Source organism: Aspergillus caelatus (assembly GCF_009193585.1).
Source record: "Aspergillus caelatus strain CBS 763.97 unplaced genomic scaffold BDV27scaffold_25, whole genome shotgun sequence".
NCBI classification, from domain to species: Eukaryota; Fungi; Ascomycota; class Eurotiomycetes; order Eurotiales; family Aspergillaceae; genus Aspergillus; species Aspergillus caelatus.
In genome coordinates, this window is record NW_022475288.1 from 69814 (window position 1) to 93366 (window position 23553).

The 23553-nt window shown below is 48.1% G+C and overlaps 10 protein-coding genes across 10 annotated transcripts; 5 read left to right on the forward strand and 5 right to left on the reverse strand.

Moving 5' to 3' along the window:
• Positions 1-2268: 2268 nt before the first annotated feature.
• BDV27DRAFT_51405 (uncharacterized protein) lies at positions 2269-3831 on the reverse strand. Its single transcript, XM_032076820.1, has 3 exons — positions 3119-3831; positions 2959-3069; positions 2269-2900 (listed from the first exon to the last, which is right to left on the reverse strand). Exons 1-3 carry the CDS (start codon positions 3569-3571, stop codon positions 2592-2594), a joined length of 873 nt encoding a protein of 290 aa, XP_031931283.1. The 5' UTR covers positions 3572-3831; the 3' UTR covers positions 2269-2591.
• A 415-nt stretch (positions 3832-4246) lies between these two features.
• Positions 4247-6323, forward strand: BDV27DRAFT_51395 (major facilitator superfamily domain-containing protein). The gene is made up of 6 exons (XM_032076819.1): positions 4247-4583; positions 4655-4771; positions 4831-4958; positions 5018-5448; positions 5501-5911; positions 5964-6323. Exons 1-6 carry the CDS (start codon positions 4399-4401, stop codon positions 6102-6104), a joined length of 1413 nt encoding a protein of 470 aa, XP_031931284.1. The 5' UTR covers positions 4247-4398; the 3' UTR covers positions 6105-6323.
• A 219-nt stretch (positions 6324-6542) lies between these two features.
• BDV27DRAFT_154216 (Zn(II)2Cys6 transcription factor) lies at positions 6543-8593 on the reverse strand (the record flags this gene model as incomplete). Its single annotated transcript, XM_032071923.1, has 3 exons — positions 6543-8354; positions 8415-8451; positions 8514-8593. The coding sequence occupies 3 exons, from the start codon at positions 8591-8593 to the stop codon at positions 6543-6545; spliced, it is 1929 nt and encodes a 642-aa protein (XP_031931285.1).
• A 118-nt stretch (positions 8594-8711) lies between these two features.
• On the forward strand, positions 8712-9936 carry BDV27DRAFT_51416 (class II fructose-bisphosphate aldolase). Its single transcript, XM_032076821.1, has 4 exons — positions 8712-8991; positions 9045-9424; positions 9480-9603; positions 9660-9936. Exons 1-4 carry the CDS (start codon positions 8909-8911, stop codon positions 9925-9927), a joined length of 855 nt encoding a protein of 284 aa, XP_031931286.1. The 5' UTR covers positions 8712-8908; the 3' UTR covers positions 9928-9936.
• Positions 9937-10312: 376 nt separating this feature from the next.
• Positions 10313-12210, reverse strand: BDV27DRAFT_122694 (Rad1/Rec1/Rad17 family repair protein). Its single transcript, XM_032065688.1, has 4 exons — positions 12033-12210; positions 11947-11976; positions 11842-11896; positions 10313-11790 (listed from the first exon to the last, which is right to left on the reverse strand). Exon 4 carries the CDS (start codon positions 11576-11578, stop codon positions 10412-10414), a length of 1167 nt encoding a protein of 388 aa, XP_031931287.1. The 5' UTR covers positions 11579-11790; positions 11842-11896; positions 11947-11976; positions 12033-12210; the 3' UTR covers positions 10313-10411.
• Positions 11662-12210, reverse strand: BDV27DRAFT_51418 (OST5 family protein). Its single transcript, XM_032076822.1, has 4 exons — positions 12033-12210; positions 11947-11976; positions 11842-11896; positions 11662-11790 (listed from the first exon to the last, which is right to left on the reverse strand). Exons 1-4 carry the CDS (start codon positions 12133-12135, stop codon positions 11745-11747), a joined length of 234 nt encoding a protein of 77 aa, XP_031931288.1. The 5' UTR covers positions 12136-12210; the 3' UTR covers positions 11662-11744.
• A 149-nt stretch (positions 12211-12359) lies between these two features.
• gcnE (histone acetyltransferase GCN5) lies at positions 12360-14267 on the forward strand. The gene is made up of 7 exons (XM_032065689.1): positions 12360-12405; positions 12476-12570; positions 12629-12685; positions 12743-12951; positions 13005-13119; positions 13172-13879; positions 13943-14267. The coding sequence occupies exons 1-7, from the start codon at positions 12393-12395 to the stop codon at positions 13961-13963; spliced, it is 1218 nt and encodes a 405-aa protein (XP_031931289.1). The 5' UTR covers positions 12360-12392; the 3' UTR covers positions 13964-14267.
• Positions 14268-14490: 223 nt separating this feature from the next.
• rgsB (putative RGS domain protein (Rax1)) lies at positions 14491-16306 on the forward strand. Its single transcript, XM_032076823.1, has 3 exons — positions 14491-15074; positions 15146-15872; positions 15928-16306. The coding sequence occupies exons 1-3, from the start codon at positions 14920-14922 to the stop codon at positions 16162-16164; spliced, it is 1119 nt and encodes a 372-aa protein (XP_031931290.1). The 5' UTR covers positions 14491-14919; the 3' UTR covers positions 16165-16306.
• Positions 16307-16529: 223 nt separating this feature from the next.
• On the reverse strand, positions 16530-17948 carry BDV27DRAFT_168348 (uncharacterized protein; the record flags this gene model as incomplete). The annotated part of the gene is made up of 2 exons (XM_032074742.1): positions 16530-17604; positions 17690-17948. 2 exons carry the CDS (start codon positions 17946-17948, stop codon positions 16895-16897), a joined length of 969 nt encoding a protein of 322 aa, XP_031931291.1. The 3' UTR covers positions 16530-16894.
• Positions 17949-19609: 1661 nt separating this feature from the next.
• ctpA (Cu(2+)-transporting P-type ATPase CCC2) lies at positions 19610-23552 on the forward strand. The gene has a single exon (XM_032076824.1). The coding sequence runs from the start codon at positions 19713-19715 to the stop codon at positions 23253-23255; it is 3543 nt and encodes a 1180-aa protein (XP_031931292.1). The 5' UTR covers positions 19610-19712; the 3' UTR covers positions 23256-23552.
• The last annotated feature ends 1 nt before the right edge of the window (position 23553 follows it).

Consider the following 23553-nt stretch of genomic DNA (forward strand, 5'->3'; position numbering starts at 1 on the left):
ACCCATCAGCAAGAGAGTTTTCTAGAACCACAGGGACCTTGACACAATCATGGGTCAAGTGTTTCCTTTCGAAATAGGAACTATGATCGGGCAGAATCCGCCTTTTTTTAATTTTTGGTTGAGAAAGTTAAGTTCACCGTCATTGAAGCCCATGTCATGTATGGATGCCATGCGGCATTTTCAAACGCAAAAACCCAAACTCAATGAACGAGAAACTGTGTGGAGAGAACAGCTGGCCACCCCTTGGAACGCAAACCTCCGCTTAGAGCAAGCAAGTACTGTGCTACTAATAATAATGACTCGCATTATTACCGTCGCCAGGGTTGCATCGACATGAATCGGAGCGTTGATTACCAGGAATTTTATTCGTCACCAGCCCTTTGGCGATGGCTTGGCTCTCTTCCTTAAAAGACTTTTGCGGTTCTCTCTCTGCCTTGTACAACTGGGGAACCTGAGGGACCGAATCATCCGAAGGGTCATAATGTCATGCTCTGTCAGCCACCATGGATGATCTTTCGTGGTGTGACTGAAGACCCCAACGGCTTCATGGCGAAGGCACGGTTTGGTCCATAGTGAGCAAACGGGGGATAATTGTATGATATTAAGCTACCTCACCGCAGTGGGGGCGGGCCAGTGATGGAAGCGCTTTGTTCCTGGGCACCTCAACTAAAACCTAGGAATGGAAATAAGATCCCAGAACGTAGACTATGTGTATTTCCAATTTGGCTAGACTTAGTAGTAGTAGTAGTAGTAGTAGTAGTAGTAGTAGTAGAACTGCGATGGAATTGCAATCCTAGCCAGCCTGGTTGACCGCCCCATCGCAGAGAACCAGAATCTGGTTGTAATCTGGTTACTGTCTCTTTTATACATTACAGAACGGGTTTAACACATCCACGCGATACATCGGTAACATGTGGTATGTATTAGTATGGAATCACGCTACCGCAGAACCACGTGGAAGCAGCGGCCATGATAAGAATATTTACTTCTGTCCAATCGCATAATTTGTCGAGCCCCACCTTTCTCCTCACCCCAACATTGGAGATACTAGCGTCATACCGAGGAGGATTCCGGTTGTAATTGTTTCCAGACTTTCCGTCGCATTTCCGGTTACGGTCAAGACAATGCCCTATTCTGGTTAACCGTTGGATTATCGTTTTGATGCTCTATCAAATGACATGGATGATGCTGGAGAGTAAGATTGGGAGATAGACGAACAATACCACACAACGGACGACATCATACCTCATCCTATGTTACAGTGGTAGAAGTAAGACGCCACACACCCAGTCCAGTTTCGAGTAGTGCTAATCTCCCAGGAAATTCGTGTGGCTCATCCAAGCCCAGGCAGCATCGTACCGAAAGAATACTAGCACTGACCAATATGTGACACCAACAAATTAGATTTACTGGTAGTGTGATCCACGGAGACTCAGCACAAAGTTCATTGGATAACCCCACCCCTGAGCTCTCGACTAAACAACCGTGGGCGTTTACCTACTCCGTAAACAGTTGCTCTCACCCCCTCACGAGACATAGACTATGTGGGCTGACCGCTGCACCTATGGACGGAATCCCTGCCGTGGGGTGTGGCGGACAGTGGACAGAACAGCCACCTTGTAATGAACAGCTTGATCTTAATTCCAACAACCATCTATATCTGCAATGAGAGCTTAACTTGTGAGAAGCGTTGTCGATATTTTTGCTTAGCCATGTCGATGGAGTAAAGATATCCGAACGTTTTACCACTGTTCTCATGCACTAGTGCAATGCACCCGGGTAAGCCCCGTTTTCCGACTACTACTACTTCTACTACTATATATATCTGTCAGAGCCTCCTGCGTAGACAACCTGCTGGTGGCAGACGACAGGGTCGACAAAATGATCGATTGCGGCACATTGACGTTCTCCGCGATATTGCGATGGTAAAGCTTATTATTCTACGGGGTGATTATCTTACGTAGTATTTCCACGTAATGCTCACCCACCATCTGGATACTCTCCTGTCCGTTTTTGGCTCGACGATACGCCGCTTTTTGTTCGCTTTTGTGTCTGACGTTTGTCGTCAGCATTATAATCCAGCCTTTTTTTATAGGCCACATACCGCCTCAATTGCGTTTCCCCAGTTCTGTATGTAACCACGGATAAACCTAGGAAAAATAGTTTGTCGAATAAAAACACGTTGACCTTGGCCGAGACCCGCTACAACCTCTTCAAAAGTCAAAGTAAATAATCTGAACAAACGAGAAGTACAAGTATTTGATTTCTTCTGATTCGAGTATCTAGGTAGAAACGACTGGTAGGGAAAATGAGGCCGTTTTATAAAAGAAACTCATATAAAGGGCTTCAAGAAATAAAGGATCTAAGAGATAAAGAAATGGCAGCTTGCTAGTGTGTTTGAACGCTGACAATTAAAGGAAGGTCATGAAGATTCAGTGGTACTGTCTACAACATGGGAAGCATATGAAAAGCCTCAAACGGTCTTCCTTGGAAAATCGAACAATCTATAAAGCAAAATCAACGCCGACCACAATGGTTCACCGGATATATAAAATGCATAGTCCACGTCTTGAAGATCATCCATAGCCCCATTACCACGCACCCACAATACCAGCGATCGGAATATCAATACCAGTTGTGTAGGAGCTCGAGTCGCTGAGGAGGTACACATACGCTCCACCAAGCTCCCGTGGGTCGGCTAGACGAGGCATACCACCGTAGTATTGCATCTTGAGATCCCAGTCCGGAGACTTCTCAACATAGTATGTCATTGCGGTTCGAACGAACCCGGGAGAAATGCTGTTGACGCGGATGCCATGTTGGCTCCATTCCATGGCCAGAGTGTGACACATATTCCGAACTGCAGCCTTGGTCGCACCGTAAGGAGCAGAAGGAGCAGCCTGAAAGCAATGGTTAGCGATGCCCTTCGTTGAAGCGGCTGGGCCGAGCTGAACGCACCCTATTTGGTCGATAAGAAGTCATACTGGAAGTCATCACGATAGACCCCTTGATGCCAAGTTCGATGAATTTGCGTGCGACGATTTGAGCACAGAAGTATGCACCAAAGACCTGGAACCGTTAGCCCGCCCTCGTAAACTAGTCGTGGGGGAACACTCACATTGAGGTTGAACAGTTTATCCAATTGTTCACGGTCAAATTTGAGTGCAGGCTGATGCTTGGTCATTCCAGCGTTGGCCACCAAGCCATCGATCCGACCCGTTTCCTCAACCACTTTGTTGATAGCATTCTCGATACTTTCTTCGCTCGTTACATCGGTTTGAATATAGCGAATATTGCTGTATCTCTTTTGGAGTTCCGAAAAGTCCTCTCCAGGCTCCATCAGGTCGAGGGAGTATACGAGCTCGGCTGAGTTCGCGAGACAGACCTCCGCAATCCCCAACCCGATTCCGCGGTTGGCGCCGGTAATTGCGACTACTTTGTTCGCGAGGGTAATCTGCCAGCTGAAGTCTGAAGAAGGCATTGTGCTGAGATATGGCTGTGCTTCAGGCTTAGAAGCTGCAGCTGCAGCTGCAGCCGGAGCTGGAACATTCTCGGTCGCGGCGGGGGGCATGATGGTAATGGTAATGGTAATGAGGATCTGGAGGAGATGAAAACGAGGGAAGATCGGCTCTAGGTAAGATAAATCTGTAGATGAGGGGACAGAAAGAAATGTCCAAGTCCTTCAATATTTAAATCGAGAAGTGGAGGGGATGTTAACTGCCGATTATTCTTAGCGGCGTCATTTCTATCGGCCATGAGGGTGGGATGGAAAACTGCACCATAGCTCTTGACTTCGAGTCGAGGCATCTCGGATCGTGGAGCATCAAATAATAGCATTTAATTGATTAAGGCTACTTCTTTGACGTCACAGGACATAATGGCCGTTGGATGCAAGAGCTTTTGCCGACTCCAGTCTAACAAAACGGGCGGAGATGAGCATATGCTGGGGCATTTCCGAGGTGGGTCCCATCTGCCTCGTCGCGAGGCAAACCACATCGGGATAGAACCACCAAACCCTTTTCAGGTTTGAATCATGATCAAAGTTTGCGGGGAAGCCGTATCCGTTTTGCGGAGGTGGATTCAGGTCTCGCATTAGACTCTAAAAGGTATCACGGTTAGATTGTTCCCGAGGGCACAGACTATCGTGGAGAAGATGTCGCGTTCCCATGGGCTCGTCGATGGCCTGACTGCGGCACTTTGCTACAGCTGGTTTGGCCTGGTTATGCGACGTCTAACACTTGAGGGAAGTATAAATATCCCGTTGAAGGGTTTCGATGACTGTCTAGTCCAGGTTCAGGGGCATAGAAAGCTAGAACAGTTCACTGGTTGTGTCACCTTCTGTTCATCATTTCTCTGATTTCTCCACTCTCAGGGTAGTCCGCGCGGTACACCTTCTCAATGGCAGGCCATATCGACGTGGAGGGTAAGGAAGACCTTGCCTCCAAGGAAATCGAGAATATTGGCGAGGAGACTGTGCCACCATGCTCACCCGAGGAAGAGGCTGCCCTTGTGCGAAAGGTTGACCTGATGCTCCTGCCTACAATGTGGATCATGTACCTCCTATCGTACATGGATCGAACAAAGTATGTCGGCGCTGTACCCTTTTTAGACTTCGGGAGTAAAAGATCTTGTACTAATACCCATTTGCACATAGCATCGGAAATGCAAAGATCTCAGGGATGCAGGAAGACCTTAACCTAACATCAGACCAGTATTCGATTTGTCTGGTCGTCTTTTTCATCGGATACGTTGTCCTCGAGGTTCCTAGCAAGTAAGCAGCCATCCATTGTCTCAGATAACCTTTATGCTAACCTACTATCATCTCTGTAGTCTCATACTCAGTCGAACACGGCCCTCTTTGTTCCTTCCCGGAATTATGGTGATTTGGGGAACGCTGACATGTGTCATGGGTGTCGTGAAAGACTTTAAACACCTCGTTGTATTACGGGCATTGATAGGTACGAAGACTTTTTAATGGAGCGCTTCGATAAAAAAGACCATATACTCACCGCAACAGGTTGCGTTGAGTCTGGGTTTGCACCAGGCGTACTTCTTGTTATCTCTTCCTGGTACAAGAAAAGTGAACAATCGAAGCGATTTGGTGTCTATATCTCTGCCGCCGTATTGTCCGGTGCGTTTGGTGGATTAATAGCTGCCGGTATTGTCGGTGGCCTCGAAGGCGCACACGGTATCAGAGGGTGGCGATGGCTGTTTATTGTTGAGGGAGCTGCTACTGTAGGGTTCGCATTAATAAGTTTTTTTATACTTCCTGATTTCCCCGCCACAACCAAGCGTCTATCAGCAAGAGAGCGACAAATCGCCATTGCAAGATTGGAATCAGACAATGTCACAGCTATGACGGAGGATGGCGAACGACTGAGTCCATGGCAGGCTGTTCTGGGATCAGTTAAGGACTGGCGGACATGGATGTTTGTTATTGGATACATGGTAATTGGATTTACCCTGTAGCCTATTCTGCACAATACTGACAGATCTTCAGGTTATTGTTGGTGCCAGCACGCTTTCTTACTTCTACCCGACTCTGGTCAAAGGTCTTTTCGGCGACGCCTCCACCATGAGAATCAACTTCCTTACAATCCCCATCTATGCAGTGGCATTTGTCTGTACCGGCATCACAGCATATTTCAGTGATAAGATTCCTTTGTGGCGTGGTGTTGTCATTGCTGCCTGGCTGGCGTTCTCCCTTGCATGCTCGATTGCTGTTTGTGCGGTATACGACTATACTGCTCGATATGCTCTTCTTGTCCTCATGGCAGCCGGTCTGTGGGCAACCAATGGAGGTACACTTGCCTATGCCTCCTCGGCCTTCGCGGACATGCAGCCGCAGGTTAGAGGTGTCAGCCTAGCGCTGGTGAACGCGCTAGGGAACCTAGCCCAGATCTATGGTTCCGTATGTATTTGCCTACTAACCCATAGGCTAAGCTATGCTAACGCTATACTAGTACCTGTTTCCGGACTCGGATAGCCCGAAATATATTATGGGTTTCGCTGTGATCTCGGCCATGTTGGCAGTTGGTGTGATTGTCTTCCTGATTCTGCACGTTTGGATTCGTCGCAAAGCCAAATCAGATGCGAGGCAGTAGGAGCTTGGACTTTTGATTGCAGAATTTTGCGCATGATTGTATCTCAAGATACGACCACATGGTTGAACAACTGGCGCGTACTAATCACTACCGGCGACAATGGCAGTGTACCCTTGTTACGAATAACGAACAAATGTATATATATGATGAGTCCCTGACGAATGCACACCGTAATAGGAGGTAATACACCACATGTGATCCAGAAATGTACTGCGCCGCGGACTTCTTGTACTAGCTGGAAGGGAATGTGCCTGAAGGCACAAAAGAGGGTGGCGCTTCATGGCCGCAACTGGAGATCATGAATGACGCAAATTGAGAGATTCTTTGGTGGTTCTGGTGACCGTTGCAGAATTCCCTTGCTCTTCGCTGATACTAACGGTCGATATCTGGCAACCCTATTCGGAAGTTGGAACAAAAATATGTACGTCAAAAACAAACTCATCTAGCAAACGCAGAGAGTTCGTCTTTCTGATACTCAGCCTCAAGTTCTTTCGTTAAGGAGTCTGCAGGCCAGCGTATTCGTCGTTGACACTTGTCTAGGAGACCAAGTAATGCAGCACGTTCATGAGGAGTATGAACACCGAGTCCCGCTGAACCGAGATTAGAGATACACAAATAGCAAAACACTTGGCGGGGGAAGTTACCTCCATATAAACACTGAAGTGAGATACTAAAAGCCATGTCATCATTTTCATCGTTCATGCGAGCAATTCCACAAATAGTGCAAAGAGAGGATGTAAGAAGTTTCTGCGCAGCTCGATAGTCTTGAAGTCCGCCAATGGAAGGACGGTGTAGTATGACCATGATCCTGGCCAGGCTATGAATCTGCAAAGCAGCCGCACAAGGCGGGGGATTGACCCAGATTGGGGGGAAGACATCGGAGCTTGAAGGAACTGGGAGTGGGGTGAATTCCCGTGGAAGGCAGTCTTGCCATTCTTGTAACATATAGAGTAACTCGTTCCCCCGTTGCAAGCGTTGCTCCAGGTCAGTCGATTCCGACTCTTCCCGTGAAGAGTAGTTGACGCACTGTGCGAGCAGGTAGATCGCACGGGTCGTTAGTTCGGGTATCGTGAGGACTGAAACATGCTTTTTTGGCCTCCAGAAACTGAAGACTCGGCGCCGCTCGCGCATAGCTACCCATACATCCTGCCTAAGCCAGGCCCACCATACGGCTTGACGGAGGCCTCCGCATTCACCATCGTTGTTTTGATATCGTTGTATCCAGAATACCCCTTTGAGGTGCCGCTCCCAGTCTCGGTTGGAGCCATCAATCATCTCATAGGTACTAATCAAGAGGGCTGTCGAAATTAGCTCTTGGCTTCCAGCATATGATTGATAGCGCATAGCCTTGTTCAGGTAATGCAGTGTTTCATAGTAATAGCGAACGGCGACGTTCCGATCAACTGAATATGATGACTCAGAATGGTGATGATCCCCAGGGGTTTCCCTGAGAAGCGTCAGATGTCTCGCCGATAACGCCAATAACGCCTTCATCAGACCGGTGTTTCTCAGAGCCAGATGAGGAACGACAGAACAGAACTGCTGAGATGAATCGAAAAAGTCCAACCAGCCGCTGAACGTTTGTACAAAATGAGTAAATAACGGGAACTCCTGTTCTGATAGATGAATGGGAGCCGATGTGCTCCACGAAGATGGCACGTCCGGAAGAGCTTGTGACTGCTCATCAACAGCTGCCAACGGAACTTTCTTTCCCATTTCAGGGTCATGGTGAAATGATGCTGCCTGAAAGCTTTCCCGTTCTCTCAGATTTCGTGGCTCAAAGGCCGGACTTTGCGCTGAGCTTATTGAAGCTTCTTCTGCCGTCGGCAATGGGAATCTTTGCTGAGGGGATAGCAAAAACTCTCTGTCTGCATTTGCAGCATCCTGAGCCAGAAGCTCAAACCAGCTCAGGGGCGCCACCCTCGATGAGGTCGCTGATGACTCCGTACCAGGTGAAGGGACATATTCATGAAGCGGAGACGACACTGACCTGCTCGAAATCTGACGGTGATTGGATCGATTGGGGGCTAACGTTTGATTAAAATTGCTTGGTTGTATTGGGTGTTCTTGGTGACATGCATCCACAAGTACTTGCAGGGGTTCGTGGATTTGTGCCTGGGGACTTATCACCGTGGGGACATCTTGACTCGGAGTTGTGCTTATAGACGTCGCGTGAGATGTGGTATTATTGTCATCCCCATAGACGCAGGGCCGTTGACCCTTTCCGCATGGTCCACATTGTGGGCGGATCTTTGACGATGAGCGATATTTTTCACTACGCAAGGTTTCTACTTGGACTGATCAACTTACCTCATCACATTTGACGTGGCGACGCTTGCAAATTAAGCTAAGGACGATCAGCACTATTCGCAAAACGAGAGACGCCAAAAAAAGCTCCGTGATACTGACCAGCCCGCGTTAGTCCGTAGGCCCCGACCGCGAGATTTGCGTTGTTTCCGAATGCCACTCTGCGGGCCATTGTTTGGCATGGTGGAGAAAGGTTAAAAATAAAATTTATGTGACAGCCGATATCAACTAATGCAAGCAAGGGTGTTCGACTTTGCATTGCTGGAAAGTCGCGTCGAGGTTGGAGCACGTGCCGAGGCTGCCCGAACCACGTGGATGGGTTTGTTCTCTTTGTCCGGCGCTTGGAGATACCACATTAGTCATAAGTACGACCTGCCTCGAGACGAGGATTTCATCCTGAGCTCAAGCTTCAGTTAAAAAACATGAGGAACTCCTATGATGACGATGTTACTTTGACACCAAAGCAACTCAGTGATTGTCTCTAACCCCGCTTTACAATGACTCGACGTGCAACAAACAAGACCCTGCAAATCCTGGACGCAGCGGAAAAAGGTCGATATGGCGTTCTTGCAGCAATTGCGTAAGTTATAGTGATTGCTATTTCTAAAGTATACAAATTAACGAAGTCCATAGCTATAATGTCGAACATATCACTGCGTTCGTCCGAGCAGCTGAAAACCGCAAGTCGCCGTTAATCATCCAATTATTCCCTTCGGCGCTGACCCAAACACCATCGCTTGTCTATGCAGCTGCAGCCGCAGCAAGAGCAGCCTCCGTTCCTATCTCACTTCATCTCGACCACGCCCAGGATTATGATCAAATTAAGGAGATCGCTGATACACTACCCTTTGACTCGATAATGGTAGATATGAGTCATTATGAGAAGGAGGAAAACTTGGAAAGAACCGCAGCTTTGCGTGAATATTGCCATGCTAGGGGGATATCGACAGAGGCTGAGACGGGGCGAATCGAAGGTGGTGAAGATGGGATTATGGACACAGGTGATCTGGAAGGTATGAAATTCAAATGCAGAACCCAGGGTTTCTAATCTAATGTTGCTCTGTATAGGCATCCTAACTAGTCCTGATGATGTTGAAGACTTCATACGTGCGGGGGTTGACTATCTGGCTCCGAGCGTCGGCAACCTCCACGGTGACTATGGCCCTAAAGGACCGCAACCAGATATGGACCGGTAAGAATCGCAATGAACCGTACACTGAACGTCGCTAAATGCCATGAATGTGTTAGGCTGCACGGAATTTTCAAAGCACTTAATGGGCGCGCCCGATTAGTGTTACATGGAACGAACGACTTTTCCCCGGAGCTGTCGAAAGCCTGTATCCAAGCAGGTGTCTCCAAGTTCAACGTCAACAAACTCGTTTTGGACCCGTGGTATGATTATATTAGGGCTAATATCAACAAGCCTATAACACAGGTGATTGATGAGGGAATTGAGGTTCTTATAGAGTCGATGGAGCGGTGGATGGACATAATGGGCAGCAGTGGAAAGGCATAGAGAAAATAGAATTGCAGGTTTTTTTTTTTTTTTTTTTTTTAAATGTTAACGATATATCTTAAGCAATCCAAAGGCAAACATAGCGCGAGCGTTAGACACATTAACGGCTGTACTTCTTACCATAGATGATAGAAAACTACGTTCAAGAATGCTTCGAAGAAGCAGTAATGAGCTTTTCTCAAAAGGCGTAATCAAATCATAGGCAACGATGATTGCTAAGACTCTTACGATAGCAAAAAATTATGCCGTGACAGCAGAATACTGAGCCTATAAGAGTAAGTGGGATAATTGGGCGTTTGTTCTATATAATGTTATTAAACCCAACACGATCCCGGATGCCCCGTGGTAGCCTGCTGGGAATATAGTATGAGACTTCCATTGTGTAGTGCAATTGCTGCGAGTGAATAACTTGTATTGACTGAATCCAAGTTATTTCATTGCTAACTTGTACTTTTATTTACAGCTGTTGCTCCACCGAAAGACGTTATTCGTAATCATCCATGCTGTTCTCATCAGCTGCCTCCTCATCATCCAGTAACGGCACAAAACGGAAATCTACAAAGGTTACTGTGGGCCCTAGCGCTCCCCTAGAGGATCTTGTGCTATTGCTCGCGCCGCTGGAGCCGTGTGCGTCGAATTCAACCATAAACTGAAGACTCAAAACTCCTTGCCGGTCGCCCCGAATGCTTACTTTGTTAGCCACAGCCATAGCACGAGAAGCCTTCTGGATAAGAGAAAATCGGTAATTCTGCTTGATGCGAGAGCCCATTGAAGACGGTGGGCTAACAAGGAAGGTCTCAGTGACAGTAGGCGCAAGCTTGGTCCTCTTAGCCCGAGACCTGGATGTGCCATCGTCGGTCAACACCTTGCGAGACTGGGACGATGCCCCGTTGTCCGGGCCTTGTTCCTCTATTGAGAATTCTACAGAGGACTCGCTGAACGGACCACCAGAACCGGACAAGGCGAAGAAAGGTTCCCGATCTGCCGAGGCGGATATCTTTAACATATTTGGGTTAGTGGCACCCAGCTCCACAATGGCATTATGTAGCCAGGCGGAACGCATGATGACCTTCATTATGATGGCGTCACGTTGAAGAGGGATATCGACTTCACCACCATCGGGTTCGTAGGTTGTTAGTTCACAAGTGGTCTTGATCCCAGTCTCTGATAAAGTGATGCTTAGAGGGGAGCCGTCCTGGAAATATTGCAAGGTACATGAACGATCAAAAAGCAATGCAGGCGTGGTGAAGGCGTTCGATGACGAGGGGTTCGACGGTTGGACACTAACTGCCTTGTTGGCCCCGGTGGCGGATGGATCATTTACACCAAAAATTTTGAGCGTCTCAAGGAGGGAAGAAAGCGACACAACGAAGCATGGATTGGAAGTAGCATCTGAAGAATCATCACCGTCCCCCGAATCCCCAGAAGTGTTGTTCGGCGCGGCTGGTGGGTTGAAGGTGTAGGTGGTAAAAAGAGCTTTGTCAAGGAACGCGAGTCCCTGTATTACTCGGCCTTCCTCCACAGAAAAGCGAATCCCATCTGGGGTAATAAGCACGGTAGCTTTTGGTACAAAGCCAATGCACTGTAGTAGAGTGTAGAGATGGTGAGCATTGCTGGAAACAGCAGAAAAGATGGGTTCCACGTCGGCCATGGCTGGATGTACGAGATGGCGGAAAGGATCGGAAACAAAGAACTCGGACAAATTAGATTAATAGAGAGTCTGCAGGGAGGAAGAGCTTCGACGTTTCTAATGGTATAATCCTTCTGCTTCTCTCTCAACTGGGTATATGGTACATTGAAAAGATCTGGACGTCTTCCTAAACGTAGACCCCAACAGCGCAGATCATGTATACGGCCCCGAAGCTGGATGGTGGTATTAGCCATTGTCGGTCCCTTCGCGCAAGGTGCTCTTACCCGAATGCCAATGACGCCGGGACGCCAAATGAAGCGATGCTCAAGAAAGAGCGGTCTGGTTAAACGTTAGAAAATGTATCAAGGTATATTGGAAGGGACACAAACTCAGTCCGAAAAGACCAGTCAATATGAGTGCTGAAATAATCGTTAGTGCGATCGGTTCATGGCCATGTAGCGCAAACCTGTCTTACCAGAAAGCAAGAGGGTGAAGCCGACGGAGAACTGGCTGTCTTTGGAAATCAGTGGAGTGTAAGGGCTCGCGGAGGCTGCCTCCCAAACTTCGTTCAACGACATGGGGATAGATTGATTCAAATGAAGCCCAGCAGCTAGTGACTAGAGCAAATATAGCATGAAACGATTGAATTGGAGACTACTGAAGCTTCCTGAAGCTCCCTAGAACAAGTAGATAGTTATCTGGCATAATTGTGCCGGATTATTATATTCCCGATACCGACCCCCCCCATATCGGCCAAACGTGGAGATCGCGCCGCTTGGGACTGAGGAGCTGACAAGCAAGCGTTATAACCTCATTACTTGTACACCTGACAAGAATGGCATCGGACAGTGAGTGGACAATACTGAAATGCGATTTCTCGAGATTCTTGATATGTTTATTTACTGACCGATGGTCCAGACAACAAACGGAAAGCTTCGGAGGAAGCCCTTTCCCCAGATTCACAGCAACAGAGCAAGAAAGCGCGCACAGATTCCCCGGAGAGGGAACCAAAGGTCTGTTTCTTCGGTACAGGAATACTATCCGTGGAGTATGCTGACGGTGATTCAAAAGTCTGAAGGCGGACCACTGGGAAAGCCACCATTGAGGATCGTTCCTTTCCCGGAGAAGGTAAGCCGCCTTGTTTATTCACTTATGTGAACAATGCTTATCATGGACCTTTGATAGCCAGCCGTACTAGAAGAACGTCGAGGGGAGATCGAATTCCGGGTTGTTAATAATGATGGTTCGCGCGACAGCTTTGTTGTCCTCACTGGACTGAAGTGCATCTTTCAGAAGCAGCTCCCGAAGATGCCCAAAGACTACATTGCTCGACTGGTCTACGATAGATCGCATTTGTCTATCGCTATTGTCAAACATCCGTTGGAAGTAGTAGGGTATGTGCGCATGGTTCGGAGGCCTGGCACACTCTCTTGCTAATGATGCGCAGAGGAATCACATATAGGCCTTTCAATAGTCGCAGATTTGCGGAGATTGTTTTTTGTGCCATATCTTCTGATCAACAGGTCAAGGGTTACGGTGCGCATCTAATGTCTCACTTGAAGGTAACTGGCTTCGACACGTTGCGGTGCACAGGGAATGCTAAGTGCTATACAGGATTATGTGAAGGCAACGTCGCCTATCATGCATTTCCTGACATATGCGGATAACTACGCTATTGGGTATTTCAAAAAGCAAGGGTTCACAAAGGAAATCACACTGGATAAGTCTATCTGGATGGGTTATATCAAGGATTATGAAGGAGGCACCATTATGCAATGTACAATGCTTCCAAAGATACGGTATCTTGAGATTGGTCGTATGCTTTTAAAGCAGAAAGAAGCAGTACACGCCAAGATCCGTGCTTTCAGCCGATCACATATCATACACGCCCCACCAAAAGAATGGAAAAATGGAGCGTGTAAAATCGATCCGTTAAGTATCCCGGCAATCAAGCAATCTGGATGGTCACCCGACATGGATGAGTTAGCGCGTCAACCACGCCATGGACCGAATTACAACCAGCTACTACATCTGCTGAACGATATGCAAAATCATAGTGCAGCCTGGCCATTTACGCAGCCGGTCAATCGTGACGAGGTTCCCGATTACTACGAAGTCATTAAGGAGCCAATGGATCTGTCGACCATGGAAGAAAAACATGAGAAGGACATGTATCCGACACCACAAGATTTCATTAAAGATGCTATGTTAATCTTTGACAATTGTCGAAGATACAACAACGAGAATACGCCTTATGCAAAAAGTGCGAATAAACTGGAGAAGTTTATGTGGCAGCAGATTCGAAACATTCCCGAGTGGTCGGTAAGTATATCAGTGCAGCCCTGGCTTGGTAAATGCCCTGCTTTGCTAATCGTTATCTTATAGCACTTGGCGGATGGCCACTAATCGATTGAATGATTGCATGAGCTTGGAGAGGTAGGAGTTTTGGCTGCTGGCGTTTGAATTTTTGAAGACGGTGTCATGAGCAAATACCCAATTGATGCATGGAGCATTTCGGTTTCTTTTCTTTTTAATATGTATTTTTAGGGTGATAAATTCGAGGGGATCCGTGCATTAGTCCTATACCTTGGCATTGTATAGTTCCTCATCCTTCTTTCTTTTTTTCTTTTTCTTTTTATATATATAAAATTTCCTCCCTTCTCCTCTCTTGAACAGCCTAGGCGACATTCGATATAGTCACATTTCTATTGCCGATCCTTTCAAATGCTTATTTCTTCGGCAGAGAAAATGTGACTGCCTGGGTTGACAAGAATCCATGGATGATGGCATTCCTTGCCGAAAGCTGTCGAGAACGTGGAGCTGATCATCGGCCCGTGGGTCCAAGCCAATTTAATTTCGGATCAACGTTAAGGCGGGCCGTTAGTTGGGCTTAGCGGGCTGCCAGCCGTGCAGAAAGAAACCAACCATCTTAAGTCTCTTGGAGGCTTTACTTGAAGGCTGGTGTGTTTCTGTTTCTATTTCTATTTCTTCACTGGGATTCTGCAGCTTGCATTCCTTGCTGGGATTCTGAATGGATTGTGCCTGATTATTGGTTCTCAGCTGCGATCCGGTGGCTGTTTGTTTACCTTCATCTAACTCCCCTCTCCAGGGGTTCTGTGGCGGACAGGCTTCAAAATTCTAGATTATTCACGACAAATTTCACCCAAATTTCACACTCAAGTCATTTTCCTCGTCATTCGTTACTTTGCTCGCTCTCCAGTTTCTCTACTTCTGTCATTGAAATCATAGTTGAACCGCTCCTGTTTATTTACGGCTAATCCCTCACGCAACCCGATCTCGACGTTCTTTCCCCTTTTCCTAGACCGATCTCCACTATTCGATATAACTAGCATTCCACAAAGATGGCGTCGCCTTCGCTTACGGACTTGGAGCAGCGGAATCGGCTCCCGACTCTCTTTGAAGTCCTTAGCCGTCGTACATTAGCTCCTGTCGATCTTTTTTCGTTTTACATTTACATGCGGGACCAGCAGCGCTCGGTCGACTATTTGGACTTCTGGTACGATACATGCGCGCACCTTGACGCATCATTGCGTCGCTCGGGAATCTTTCTAACCATATCGATTTTAGGCTCGATGTTTCGCAACATATGTCTTTGTGCCGTCATTATGTTCGGGAGTTACGTCGATCCGTTTTAGTAGCGACACCCGACTTGGAGAAAGCGGATAGCAAAGGCTCCTCCGATGCCTTAGGGAACCTTGAGACTTTCGGCGATATACCGCTGGTGGAAGCCGGACCCTCTGGGTTGCGCCACGGCAACCATGAGTTGGATGATCAGGACGCCGATCAAAGATTGTCCGCATTCTTGCGCTCTGATGGTCATAACCCAGGGCACTCGCCCCAAGACAGCCTGGGCTCGCAGAATGCCTCCCGCACACCGTCTAATGAACAACTACCTCGCCCAAGCTCTGGAACGCGAAACGATTCTATTTCGCCTGGCCATACTGTGGCACGGGCCGACATTCGTGCAAGTGCAGAGAAGATTCTATATACATATCTGCTTCCCGGCGCAGAAAGAGAAATTGTACTTCCAGAGGAGATGGTGTCTACAATCATCAATTTGGTTGAAGATGACGGCCGAGATGACCCAGAAGTCTTTGATCCCGCTAAAGACTATGTTTTTCAGGCTATGGAGCGCGATGCATTCCCAGGGTTTTTGCAGGCGAAGGCCCTGGGTAACCTTGTCCCGCTGAGTACAATTGCCCGTCTCGCCTTTGCGCTGATAAGCTTTGGTGGCGGGTTTTGGGGGGCCTTCTACGTTGTACTCCGCGACAAGCCAAGGCACATTCGTTGTTGGGTATGTTGAGTGGTTTGCCCGGTTTTGCTGCGCTCCAACGCTAACAACTATGCAGTTGATACTACCTTTTATCGTCGCATCCTATTTTATTGTCTCATATCAGTACAAGATCGACCCTGTTATGGCATTTCTCGGATACAGTGAATATACCTTTATGAACTGGTCGCCGATCCGCGAACCATACGTGCGAAAGCTGTTGAACAAACGCGCCACGGCAACTATTTTAATCGCTGCATTCGTCGCCACCGCGCTCAGTGTCCTGTTCATCTTTGTTCCTGGTACTATGCTCTGAGCTCATTGCCGTCACATGCCAAATTCTGGGCCAAGTCTTCAGGTTTCGCTCTGGTGCCTCTTTCGGAAGGTTAATGCGGGCGTTTAATCCGGCTACCCACAACCGACAGCGCTTATCATATGGCTACGAGGCCTCGTATACAAGATCGGATGTCGCCTTGGTCCCGACCACCCAGCTCTCCTGGCAACTGCGACGTATTGCAATGAAAAGAGTGGTTAAACACGCGAAAGAAATGCATATATTATTCCCCATCACAGCAACGGACTCATGATCCCGAACCCATATGACCAGCGGACAGGGTATCCTAGTTTCACGGATTCCAATGGGCTCAATCTCGGGTCAGTGGTCCGTCTACCTTTGTCAATATGAGCATCCCTTTTTCCCCGACCATTTTCCATTTTTAATTTTTTTTTTCTTTGTCCATTTACATTCTGAGAATACCCCTTTTTGCTAAAATTGTCCGTTAAACGACCGTCAGCGAGCCTTTTGGTTTAGTGTTAAGTGCATGGGAGTTAGGCTTTACAATGTGACATAAATAATGGGAGTAATACATTCTAACGCGCGACCTCATACAAGCTGGACGGGAGAGGAAAAGTTGAGGATAAAAAAAGGCCGTTGACATCTGGTTCGTATGTAGGGCTTGCTTCGACACCTAGTAGTCAAAAAGATCTAGGGATTTTTCGTAATCTGTGAAAGAGATATGGTAATCCCTTGAGTTCATCACATCACATTAGGATTTCCTCCCCAAAACACGTTTCGCATGTCTAGCTCCAGCACCTGCTGATCCCGTAACGGACGATCCTGCGCCCTGGTCAATATCCATCTTCGAGGCAGAAAATTGTGAGTCATAGGCTTCATCAGCACCGTTGTCCCAGTATCCATCATCAAAGTCATCCCCGCTGAACTCGCGCTTATTGCCGACGAACCCTGAGGAACCACCCTTTACACCTCCGTGCCAGCCTTGCTTTTTGGATCCTGGAAACCGGGGGTTTGACTCACCCCCATCTGAGCCCCAGTTTGACAACGTCTTCTCGATTAACACTGACCGAGCCTGTTCCTTCGCGCGCCGTTTCGCCGAGTCAGTCTTGATCTTGGCGATCTCGGCCTCGATGTCGCTGATGACGTCGCCGCAGCGGGTCTCCCACTGGGTGAGGATTGAGATCATCGTTTTCAGTGATTGAGGCTTCACGTCCCGTAAGGGTGCGACAGAGGTCACATTGATGGTTGGGGGGTTCGTCGCCGGGGAGAGACGAGCGGTGATAAGAGAGGAGTAGATGGCGGTTGTGACTAAAGATTCGAGTTCAGAGGGAGCTGCGATTGAGAGTGCATCCATGAGGATCTGATATGTGAGCGGCTTGATGGTTGCAGATAGGCTGAGAAGAGATAGAAGGCGGAGCTTTAGGGTTTGTTCATTGTTAAGGGAAGGGAGATTCGGCGTTGCTGTTTTCGAGATGCGTTAATCAAATCATTCATGCTCAGGAATCCTGAACTTCAAGAGATCAGGATAGTTTTCGGTCGGACATACTTTGATAATCCTGCCATGTACCCCAGGCAAAGATCTCCAGTAGTGTAAGGTATCCTTGATATTCCGCGGGGGTGTCCTTGGACCGGAGGGCTTGGACTGTGGGTGTCTCTAGCAGCTCTGCAAATACATAAGTGTTCGGACTCGAGGTGGCATTTGTGATCAGATTTGCGACAAATTTTGGTGATGTAGCGCTATTCGAGTTGGCCAGGTGGACGAAGGGTTGGAGGGCCTCCATGGCCCGGGAGTGTGTCTGATCCATTGGGACTTGAAGTGGTTGTTTGGCGAGCGTCGATAATAAGGTATATGTTAGATCTCGGTATTGTCTGACGTTGTTCCTTATCAGAGAGTCTTCGCTAATCTATGCAAATCACTTTTATTACCGTTAGAAATTATACAGTCCGTCGGTGTGAATGGGGAGATGTTGCTGAAAGCAATGGTGATGATACTATCCAAGTGATGTCCCGAATGGGGTGTTTGTTTGGGATGCAAACCATGACATTCATCCCCACCAGATATGATAAACTAGGCTATATCGGGAAATTTACTCTTATCTCCAGGCTGGCATGTCTAGTGCTGTGGTTTTTTTTTTTTCTTCTTTTTATTTATTTATTTATTATTTTTCTCTCAGCCATCTTTTTGGATGCTAATATAACTGTCTGAACAGTTAGATTGATTGATTAGAGTAGTTTTCCACCCGTGAAGAACGTTTTGTCCGATTATGAGCAGTTACTCCGTCCTTGGAAACCTAATGGTGCTCAATATGCCAGGAAGAGCGCATAGTCCTACATACAAATGGATGCAAGGAGCCCGCATCACATAAAAGGTTGAAACGATGAATTCCTCAAAATCTTTGAGAACATTCTTTGCCAGGATATCAGGAGCAATTGTCACCCTTAATATACTTAGCAAAAGGAACAGCATGGAGGATATCAGGTAATAACGCTTAAAATGAAACATTAGAGGCTCTTGACTGTTTCATGGTAATGACCCTTTTCCTTTGACATGCAGATTTTCTGTTTCAACTTATAACGTTGATTATTGTGACATTCTATTGAAGTTTTCTTTCCTTCTTTCTTTTCTTATTTCTTTCGTTTATGTACCAACTGATCCTTTTTTGTTGGAACTTGATGGACTCATTTCTGGGTTACCTATTGTGGTCTATTTCCGGAACCGAATCTATGGAAAGCTGCTGACGAGGAAAAAGTACGTGGTCTCTTACCACTTACAACATCCGTGCTTTTCTGCCCGTATGGTACGGTAAGGCTACTAGTTCAGCTCGATTTCCATGATCTGCTGGACAGGTCAACTATGGAAAATGTTGCGGAATGCACATCAATTTTTTACTTAATCCCAACCCCCTCCCTCACAAGCTGGAATGTAGGGAAGTAGATTTCGTTCACTGCAAACGTGAAAATAATGAGCTTTGTAGTCCTTGTCCATCGTTTCCAAGGGGAAAAAAAAAAAAAAAAAAAAGCCCTTTGGGAAAAACACACAGAGACTTTTAATGGAAAGGGGGGACCTGAAAGGCAATCTATCTGGGATCCCGATCTAATCTACTGTTGGTAAAATACGTGTACCGGTGGCTACATTTGACCTCAGCTTGCGATATACTTTGGCATTTTCCTTTCTCCCCCCCACCCCATTCCTTACAGTGCAACTATTACTTGGCATCGATTTATAATACTCGAGCAATTTCCTGTTTCTTTTGCGTGCATATGCAAACCATTGAAAACCAGGCGGAAACCCCTCAGCACACGAACTTCGTCCCCATTGGAGTTCGGCGAAGATTAAATCCAGCTCGGCGAGGATTAAATTAAATTGAATGATTGATCCGCTCGTACTTCCGACCACATCCGCTTCGATTTTCCTGCAATCCGAACCCACTAGTTGACGTCTGTTGTTCTTTGGCGCTAACATCGCTTTGTTCTTATATCCAACTGAAAGGGCTGGATAGCTGCTCCTATGTACTGACACGCCTAAACCTGGCTTCCTTTGCCTGGTTTCTCATCCCCGACAAGGCACGATGTTAGGCGCCCAGGTTGATGGCTCTTCCGCCGCCCGGTTGCCAGCGCACATGGCAACCACCACAGTGAACGTGGAGGGAATGACGTGCGGCGCATGTACGTCCGCCGTAGAGGGCGCTTTCAAAGGTGTGGATGGTGTTGGTGAAGTGTCGGTGAGCTTGATGATGGGCAGGGCTGTGGTACATCATGATCCAGACGCACTATCGCCGGACAAAGTCGCCGAAATAATTGAGGATAGCGGCTTTGATGCGACGGTTATCTCTACAGATAGCCCAGCGGGCGAACTGGGCGTTACAACTACGGTCAAAGAGAAGGGGCCGATGGTCTCAACCACCACGCTGGCGATTGAAGGGATGACATGTGGTGCCTGCACGTCGGCGGTCGAAGGGGGTTTGAAGGAGGTAGCTGGCGTGAAATCGGTCAATGTTTCATTGCTCTCGGAGCGAGCCGTTGTAGAACACGACGCATCTACCGTGACGCCCGATCAACTTGCAGAAATCATTGAAGACCGTGGCTTTGGCGCTAGGGTGCTGGATACCACTACGCCTCAGAGCGGAGCTTCACAGGGGACCACTGAAACTACGTCGCGACTGATGGTCACTACTGTTTCTATAGACGGCATGACCTGCGGCGCATGCACGTCAAGTATAGAAAACGTTTTCAATGGCGTGGATGGGTTAGTCCAATTCAATATAAGCTTGCTCGCTGAGCGCGCCATCATCACTCATGATCCCATGGCTTTACCGTCTACGAGCATCGTAAATATGATTGATGATGCTGGCTTTGAAGCGACCGTTCTGTCTTCTGAACCGCAAGCTCCTGTCTCGAATGCCGTAGGCCGAGTCATGCTGAACCTTCATGGCTTGCGAGACGCACCCTCGGCGAGTGCTTTAGAGGAATCTCTTTTTCAGAAGCCAGGTATATCCTCAGCATCGGTGGACATCGCTACCTCACGGATAACGGTATCCTATGACAGCTCGGTAATCGGAGTTCGCTCGATTGTGGTGGCGATTGAAGCTGCCGGATACAACGCCCTGCTCGCGGATACGGATGACACCAATGCGCAACTGGAATCCCTGTCCAAGACAAAGGAGGTCCAGGAGTGGAAGCGCTCCTTTTTGATTTCTGTCTCATTTGCCGTCCCTGTGTTTGTGATTAATATGTTACTGCCTATGTACCTTCGCTCTCTCGACTTCGGCAAAGTACAATTAATTCCTGGCCTCTACCTTGGAGATGTTGCTTGCCTTCTCCTCACTATCCCGGTGCAGTTTGGTGTCGGGAAACGATTCTATATCTCCAGCTATAAGTCTCTAAAACATCGCTCGCCGACTATGGATGTGCTCGTCGTGATGGGTACATCCGCCGCATTTTTCTACAGCGTGTTTACAATGGTGATGGCCTTGCTTATCGCGCCTCATAAGCGGCCCAGCACAGTATTTGATACGAGCACGATGCTTATAACGTTCATAACCCTTGGTCGCTGGTTGGAGAACAGAGCTAAAGGACAAACATCTGCCGCGCTCTCTCGGCTTATGTCGCTGGCCCCGTCGATGACGACCATCTACGATGACCCAATTGCGGCGGAGAAGATGGCAGAAGAATGGGAAGCCTCTAAAACAGATAACGGCGAGCAGAAGTCAACATCTGATAATGAAAGGCCTGGACCAGGGCACCAAGTTATCCCAACTGAACTGATTGAGGTCGGTGACGTTGTCGTTCTTCGCCCTGGAGATAAAGTTTCTGCAGACGGCATCGTCATTCGAGGTGAAAGCTATGTGGATGAAAGTATGATTACTGGGGAAGCTCTGCCAATCCACAAGGCCAAGGGTAGCGCTGTGATCGCTGGGACAGTAAACGGCACGAGTTCTATTGACTTCAAGGTCACACGAGCGGGCAAAGATACGCAATTGAGTCAAATCGTCAAGCTTGTCCAGGACGCGCAAACAAGCCGGGCACCTATTCAACGCATGGCTGATATCGTGGCAGGATACTTCGTCCCAGCGATCATTAGCCTTGGTTTGATCACCTTTTTTGGTTGGATGGTAATGAGCCACTTGTTACCGCACCCGCCTAAGATTTTCTTAGCGGATGATAATGGTGGTAAGCTCATGGTCTGTCTGAAGCTGTGCATATCGGTCATTGTCTTTGCCTGTCCCTGCGCTTTGGGTCTGAGCACCCCGACGGCAGTTATGGTTGGAACCGGAGTTGGTGCCCAGCAAGGAATTCTCGTCAAAGGTGGCGCTATTCTTGAAGCCGCCACAAAGCTTACTCATGTGGTTTTCGACAAGACTGGAACTTTGACTACTGGGAAAATGAGTGTGGCTGAGGCCAAGATTGAGCGTAACTGGACTTCGAATGAATGGCGCCGCAAACTCTGGTGGCTGGTCGTCGGCCTTGCAGAGATGAACAGCGAACATCCCATTGGCAGGGCAATCTTCTCCGCAGCTAAGACCGAGTCCGGTCATTCTGACGAAGGTGGGCTGCCGGGTAGCTTGGGCGATTTTGACGCTTGTGTTGGAAAAGGTATATCTGCTTTGGTCGAGCCTGCATCCAGTGCCGAGCGCGTCCGGTACCGCGTCCTAATTGGAAATGCCACGTTCTTGAGGTCCAGAGACATCTCAGTGCCCGAATCCGCCGAGGCCACGGATTCTGATACGGCAACGTCAAAGGTTCCTGCTGGTATTACGCGAATCCATGTGGCGATCGATAACCAGTACACGGGAACGCTCTTGCTCCGGGACACTGTCAAGGTAACCGCAGTAGCAGCAGTAGCAGCTTTGCACCGTATGGGTATCTCCACGTCGCTCATCACAGGTGATACGCACGCCACCGCTATATCTATCGCGAACGCTGTTGGCATCTCGCCCGAATCTGTCCACGCCTCTGTCTCTCCCTCCGACAAGCAATCTATAATATCATCACTGGAAGCATCAGGCGAACGAGTTGCCATGGTCGGAGATGGAATCAACGATTCTCCAGCCTTGGCCACCGCATCCATCGGTATCGCGCTTGCCTCTGGTACGGACGTCGCCATGGAGGCAGCCGACATTGTCCTGATGCGACCCGACGATCTGCTGTCGGTACCGGCAAGTCTGTCACTTTCTCGAGCAGTCTTCAACCGCATCCGATTAAACCTTGTATGGGCCTGCATGTACAACGTCATTGGTCTGCCTTTCGCCATGGGCCTATTTCTCCCCTTCGGCGGATACACGCTACCCCCCATGGCAGCCGGCGCAGCAATGGCAGCATCAAGCATCTCAGTCGTCGTAAGCAGCCTCCTCCTCAAATTCTGGCGCCGACCACGTTGGATGGATGCCGAGAAGCTCGAGAAGCAAGTGGAAATGGGCAATCTCAGCTTCCGCGGCTCTCGCAAGAGCTGGTGGGAAGCAGCCCTCTCCGTCAGTGGATCCAGTGGTCATGGTGGACCGTTACGATGGATCCAAGGCACAAAATTTTGGTCCTTTGTTACTGGTAAACCATCGGGTCGTTTGGACTCAGACGAAGGCTACGTCCCGCTGCAGACCGTTGAACCTGCTGTTTAAGCATAATTACATTTGTGGTTTGTTGCACTTTTGATTACGGAGTTTATACACTACATGCAGCATGATTAGAAGCATGCCTTTTCTTTAGTGCTATATAATGACCCGTCTGGGAATTGTCTGATTTGTTTCGGTTTGTTGATTATATTGCATGTTCGTTGTTTGGATTGATACGATACCTCTTGGTTATGTTTATAGCGTCTCGGTACAATGATACTTACTCATATCAGGTTGCTCTGATCGATTTTCGTAGCAAGAGGTATCTTCTGGTGCATCGATATTATGTAGAGAGCTTATACTG